The sequence below is a fragment of the Octopus bimaculoides genome, chromosome 9 (genome assembly GCF_001194135.2).
Source record: "Octopus bimaculoides isolate UCB-OBI-ISO-001 chromosome 9, ASM119413v2, whole genome shotgun sequence".
Lineage (NCBI taxonomy): Eukaryota > Metazoa > Mollusca > Cephalopoda > Octopoda > Octopodidae > Octopus > Octopus bimaculoides.
The window spans coordinates 30,495,539-30,502,884 of record NC_068989.1 but is presented as its reverse complement, the minus strand read 5'-3'; the positions used below and the strand labels follow the sequence as shown (position 1 = coordinate 30,502,884).

The following is a 7,346-nucleotide window of genomic DNA, read 5'->3' as shown; positions in this document are numbered from 1 at the left end:
TGAATAGCATATGGGAACCGGTATTGAGGAAGGATAGAAAAATAATAGATTTATAAGCCCTAAAATTCACTCCATAATTGCCCATGGGCATATGGCGTAGTGGTTAAGAGCGCGGGCTACTAACCCCAAGATTCCAAGTTCGATTCACGGCAGCGACCTCATTAATAATAGTAATAATAATAATAATATAATAATAGTAACATCGTTAGGAATGAGAACCCAGGTTCAAAATTTCCCCAAAACACCTGACGAAGGCTGGAGGGTGTATCAGCCGAAACGTTGTGTTAACAACAAACAAGATGAGGACAAATATCCGTCAAATGTAAATAATTCCTCATCTCTTAAATATAGAACTGACTTCTTTGATTTTCTTTTTCTTTTGTCTCCAATCTTTTAGAGAATTAGACAAACATGGATTGGTATACAATATCCCATGATATTTAGTCTTCATGATATGACAATGTTTCACAATAATCTTGATCTATCAATTAAACTAGAGCAATGATTTATTGTTTTTCCTTTTGCTTTTTTCAGGATTCACAAACAGAAAAAGAAATTTTCATGGATTTACTTGCTAGGCGGTACCTGCAATATGCTGAAAAAATAAAGGACAATTTCAAAACTGAAGATTTTTCTCATTGTGTGAGTTAACATTCTTTTTGTTATTCTTAAATGTCTTATATATAATACATTTTTATATTTAAAGGGAGGGTGGTAAAAGTGGCTGTGACTCTCGAGTACACACACTAAAGTAAATACAGTATTGACTTTTCATCCTTTTTCCAATATTCAACATCTAAAGCCAACCCTATTTACTTACAGACAAACAATACATCTGTGCTTATTCAGAGTGTAAGCTGTAGAATGAAAAAAAAACTGACATGATAGAAGAAAATAGTTTGAAATCAGCCTGCCAATTTTAGTCTAAATCAAGGGAAAAAAGCAAAATCAACATAAATTATTCCCAAAATTGTTCTGTGTAATATATTAACCAGTGAGATAGATAGATAGATAGATAGATAGATAGATAGATAGATAGATAGATAGATAGATAGATAGAAAGATAGGCAGGCAGGCAGGCAGGCATTTGGACTGATGGATAATATAATTGATTCTACCCTTCTCTTGAAAACAGAGCCTTACCTGGTTACTTAATCTTTTATAAATAGCAACCAACTTAAATAGGGAGATGGCACATTAAATAATGTAGTTCCTACAAAAGCACAATAGTTACAGCTGGAATACTTTGATAGATATACTTGAACTGAATTGATCTTGGGCTAGGAAAGAGTATTTATAATTTATCAATACTTCAAGATTTTTTTTAATGTTCTTTTAGATAAAATAAAAAAGCTAACTTCGGAAATCCAGATTATTAGTGTTTTACAGCTGTATATTCTTCTAAATATAACTGCAATGTAAAAGTACTCTGTATTTTCAGTTAGAGGTTAGTTCCATTCAGTTTGGTGTCATTGTTATTGTTTAACCCAAGGTCCACTCTGACTGAGCATACCAATGATTTGAGTCATTCCAGCCATAACCATTGCATCCTGTCTTTTCTTTTTGTTTTCAAATATAATGTGTACCGGACTGCATTAGCAAATGCATCCTGCCTTTGTTTTAAGTTGTTAGAATATTGTTTGCAAAGTATTGGGCTGCCATTTCTAGCAGATTGAGATGTACAGGCTCCCTTATTGGTTCATAGTAAGCATTGTAAAGCAAATTGTAAATGGAGTGAGTTCAAAATTTAAAGAACAAATTCTTTGAAAAGAAACAAAACAACAGCAGTGATAATTAATATGTAACAATTAGTTACCATAATTACATAGATTTTTGTTTGCAAGCATCCACTCATTAGTGAAAGTTAATTTTGCTGTGTGACCACCCTGATTTAAATTAAGCATTTGTTAATTCACAGGACTGGCCAGTCATCATTGTCATCAGCAGCAGCAGCCTTACAATTATTGTTCTCATTACTTCTATCATCAGTACTTTCATCATCCTTGTCCTCCCTATTATTGTTTTTGTCATTGCTAATGTCATTAATTGGAGTGTCAGTTACAGCTCTACTGACTCCTCAAAACTTTGTGTAGTGTTACAGGTATTGCATTTTGTCTGACATGCTAACAAATCTGCTGGCTCACTGAAAAGACAAGGGAATCTCTGTGTCTGTCTGTCACAACATCTATAAGAGGGACAGAAAAAAATATTTTTAGAAAGGGAGAGAGAAATATAGTGAGAGAGGGAGAAAGAGAATGTGTGCATGAAAGATAGATGTTTAATGTTGTCACCTTTGTACCTAAGAAATCTTGAAGGATATATAGTTATTTTTTTTGGTTGTGTGTGTGTGTGTGTGTGTGTGATTGGGCATATTTTTCTTAGCATGTGTGTGTGTTTGTTTCTGTGTCTTTCACTATATAGAAAACGCAATACAGACTTTCAAAAAAACTTTTCTCTTTGAATAAAAGAAGGGAAGAAGAAAGGGTTGTCTTTGAGAGAGAAATACAGTAAGAGAAAGAGAGAGAGAGAGGGAAAGACATATACACAAATAGGTATTGTTGTCACCATAGTAACTAACAAAAATTTTGATTTAAAATGCAGTATGCCAATCGGTGGTGGTGAGCATAGTCCTGCTGCCATGTGGTGTCTTTGCTCTGCAGTGCTTCTCCCATTCACCAATTTTTGCAATGGCTGAAATGAAAGAACAATGTGCTTCTGTGAAATTCTGTTTTCTGCTGGGGAAAATGGCAGCCCAAACATTTGTCATGCTTCTAACAGCTTACAAGGATGCTGCCATGAGCAAAACACAAGCTTATAAGTGGTTTCCATGCTTTATGAATGGTCACTTGTTGCTTGAAGACCAACCTTGTTCAGGGCATCCATCGACCTCCTGAATGAATGAAAACATCATGAAAATTTATGAACTGATCTTGAAGGACCATCACTGAACAATTGATGAACTTGTTGATATGACAGGTGTGTCCCGGAGCTCCTGCCAATTTAATTTTGAGCAAGAAATTGTGAATGAAAAGTTGCATCAAAATTTGTGCCTTGCTTGCTCACGGAAAATCAAAAGCAGTCACAGCTCAATGCATGTTGTGAACTGAAAGTACAGTTGGAAATTGATCTGGACCTTTTTTCGAAGGTCATCACTAATGACAAAAGCTGGTATTACGGAATTATCAGATGTGGAAGATGTGAAGAAAAAAACCGACTGCATTAAAAGGTATCACTTTGCAAGGGGCGTTAAAAGGCATCATTTTGCAAGAGTTCAAGCTCTGCTTTGAAAACGTGTCTGGACCAATGCATTGCTTCAAATGGAGAATACTTTGAAAGTAATAAAAATGTAAACATGTAAAACTAAGTGAATAAAATAATATTGCAAAATTCCCGTTTCTTTTGGGTACCCACTTACATATATACACTACATATAGTTATTTTTATCTGTGTGTGTGTGTGTGTGTGTGTGTGTGTGTGTGTGTGCGTGTGTGTGTGTGTGTGTGTGTGCCTGTGCATGTGTGCACTCGTTTCTGCATGTCTTTCAACATATAGACACAGCCTTCGAAAAAACTGGCATGAAACCACAATGGTATCTTGGGTCATTGAATGACAAGGAAATCAGCTGTGAATATTCCATGTATCGTGTTTTTGCTTAAATTTCCCGTCTGTTAAGTTTTCGCCTAGTTTTCCATTTGCTCTACTTTCATCTAATTTTTCTTTTTGTTGTGTTCTTTCTGTTCAACCTTTAATATATCAATGTAGCACAATGAACACTCTGTTTACTTTATTATAAAAAATATTCCTTGAATATTTATTGTGTGACTCTTACTCTATCTCTTTCCCTCTCTACTCTTACTCTATCTCTTTCCATTTCTACTCTTACCCTATCACTTTCTGTCCTTGCTTACCTTCCTTGTACTTTTCTTTCCTCACTCTGTGTCTCTCTCGTTCCCTCTCTTTCATTCTTCAGTCCCTCTGCCCTCCACAACACTTCCTCTGTCCTACCATGTGACCGGTGCAGTTCTTTTTTGGCCTGCCTCTGACCAGACAGTTATGCTTATCTGAGCTCCTGCTATGTCCGCTTGGACTTTCTCTGTTTCATCTCTGACACATACCAGCTCTAGCTCTGATTCATATCACTTTTCTGCTACTTTGTATCCATACACTCAGCTAACATACCAATGCTCTCTTTTATTGACAGTCATTCCTGCATTTATATACTTTTTGTGCTAGTCTATTGCAAAGCACCACCCCATTACGTCTGTCCGGTAGCTGAAAAGTTCGGAAAGACTTCCTCCCATCCCCCTTCATTTTCTCCCCAATTTTTTTTTTTTGGATATGGAGATTTCGGAAAATTGCCAAAAATCAGCATTTTGAAATTTCGCCCTCCCCCATACCCCAAACCTCTTCATTTTTCACTTTCTTCCCTAACCCTAACCATAACCATAACCCTAACCCTAAAACCCTAACCTAACCCTAAAACCCTAACCCTAACCCTAAAACTCTAACCATAACCGTAACCCTAAAACCCTAACCGTAACCATAACCCTAACCCTAACCCTAAAACCCTAACCCTAAAACCCTAATCCTAGCCCTAAAACCTTAACTGTAACCATAACCCTAAAACCTTAACCCTAACTGTAACTACAAAAATTTTTGGAAATTTTTTTTTATGAATCATAATTTCCATATTTTTCTGCATGTTTTGAAAAAGAAAAAAAATTCTGAAAAAAGTTAAGAACTTAGTGGGGTGGGGTGGGTGTAATTTCAAAATGCTGATTTTTGCCAATTTTTTTGGCATATTTGTATTATCCATAGCCGAAAACAGGTTTTGTGTAGAAAAAAGAATAAAATTTTTTAAAAAGGGGTGTTTTTTGTGGGGTACAAAAGGAAATCTTACCAAAAGTTCTTTCTATTATATTTGTGGTATATGTATAATTATTCTTTTCCTTCTGTTGTATAGCTGAAAGGCTTCATTCTGTTATATATGCATAATTCTTTTTCTGTAGTATTTATAAATTTTTTGTTGTGTACATAGTATTATTTCAGTTTGTTTCTGTTCTTGTATACGTTTGCTAGCTTTCCCCCAGAAGCTTAATTCTCTAGTGCCTCTTGAGTCACTGACTGACAAGGAAATCAGCTGCAAATATTCTGTGTATCGTGTTTTTGCCTAAATTTCCCATCCGATAAGTTTTTGTCAAGTCTTGTGTTTATTCTGCTTTCCTCTAATTTTTCTCTTTGTTGTGTTCTTTCTGTTCTAAATAAATGTTATTGTTCAACAGTATTCAAGCTGTTACTAATGTTCGCTAAGAAAGTCAATCTAAACATTATTTGCACAATTTATGAAGGTACATGTATGATTTAAAAATATTTTTAACTGGCAGTGTAGCAACAGGTATTGAACTAATAATAATTATCCTTTCTAGTAAAGGTACAACGCCTGAAAGTTTTGTGGGGAGAGGACTAGTCGATTACATCGACGCTAATGTTTCACTGGTACTTAATTTATCGACTCCAAAAGGACGAAAGGCAAAATTGACCTTAGTGGAATTAGAACTCAAAACATACAGATGGACAAAATGCTGCTAGGCATTTCGTCTGGTGTGCTAATGATTCTACTAGCTCACTGTCTTCATAATAATAATGATGATGTTTGCTGCAATATTGGGTGTGCAAAAGTATTCTGTATGTAGTGAAGAAAGAATACCATTAGCAGCTAGAAATATCCTAAAAGTTACCAAAACAATAAAAGTATTCAAGGACAGAAGAAAAACAAGACAAATAACTGGACAGAGAAAGAATTACATGGCTAATTCATGCAACAAACTTAGGATATTTGAAGTAAAGAACACTGGTTGTGGCTGACAGGTGGAAACTTGAAGCAAGAAACCAAATTGCTAATTTTAGCCATTCAAGAACAAGAGATTAGAATGAAATTTGATGAAGATAGGATTTACTAAATTCACACAAACGCAGAATCTGTGGAAAAGGTGATGAAAGTATTAACTGTCTCTTAAGAATGCAGTAGATTAGCACAAAAACTGTATAAATGCAGGAATGATTGTCAGTAAAAGAGAGCATTGGAATGTTAGCTGAGTGTATGGATACAAAGTAGCAGAAAAGTGGTATGAATCAGAACTTGTGTCAGAGAATAATAATTATGGGATTTTATGGGATTCTTCCATAAAGACTGGCAATGTTACTGAAGCAAAGGATATGATAGTAGAGAAGAAAAAAGTGTAAGATCATTGACTTTGCAATACCATATAACAGAGTGGATACCAAAGAAACTGAGAAGTATCAGGGCTTAGCCAGAGAGATAAAGAGACTGTGGAAGACTAAGGTGACAACTGTTCTTGTAATTAGTGCATTTGGTATAACACCCAAACTGCTACCTTACTGGTTGAATGATATTGGAGTTGAGACTCACATTTTCAACCTGCAGAAAAGTGTAATTCTGTATGCTTCAAGAATCCTATGAAAGATTCTTGAGATTTGAGGAGACTTGTTGCCACCAAACCCCAAGACAATACCTCCACTAACTAATGTAGCATGTAATAGCTCTTCAAAGAATTTGGAATTACTATAGAATTATTCTTATCCTTATAGTACTAGGAGCCATGGGAAGAGTTTCAAGAAGTTTGAGTGGTTGACTGAAGATATTGGATATTAAGATGAATTTCTTGATTCTACAGAAAATATGTTTGTTTGGCATAGTGAGGACTATAAGAAAGATGCTGGATACTAAGGTTGCAAGGTATGGCCTGACATCCATGTATCCAATACCAGTAGAGCAAGAATGAAAAGCAGCCGTGTTGCCTTTCATACTTTCAGGGTCGATTAAATAAGTACCAGTGGAGCACTGAGGTTGATGTAGTTGACTAGCCCCCTCCTACATATTTCAGGCCTTGTGCCTATAGTAGAAAGAATTATTATTATTGAGTGAGGAAGCAGCACATGCCATCAAAGTGACATTGGGATACAAATATAGAAAGCCTAATATACCCATCATGACTACTCGTCTGATAAGGGTACACCAGGCACATGCATCACAGCCATATGTGCATGACATGGTGATTTCATATTAAGTAAAACAATACATGACCTTGCAGGTGGGACCCAGTTAGAATTTTATTCAGGCCAAGTAGCCCATCCTACTCAAAAGGTCACTGAATAAGGTTTGTTTTAAGGATGATGAACAAAAAACCCATGTTTCCAAAGGGGAATTATCCAAACTTCAAATAATTCCCCTCAACACATGGCTATGATGCTCCACCACTACTTCTGCTCATGATCAGAGATGCACATATTGTCAACCACGAAGGGACATGCTCAACTGGTTAAGA

At 35.7% G+C, this 7,346-nt stretch overlaps 1 protein-coding gene across 8 annotated transcripts in view; it reads left to right on the top strand.

The window, feature by feature from the left end:
• Positions 1 to 7,346, top strand: part of LOC106875847 (coiled-coil domain-containing protein AGAP005037) — an 877,187-nt gene that overhangs the window by 353,169 nt on the left and 516,672 nt on the right. For all 8 annotated transcript variants that reach the window (XM_052970540.1, XM_052970539.1, XM_052970538.1 and 5 more), the window contains one exon: positions 535 to 642. In XM_052970540.1, the coding sequence (XP_052826500.1) occupies positions 535 to 642 (108 nt within the window). The remainder of the gene's footprint in view (positions 1 to 534; positions 643 to 7,346) is intronic.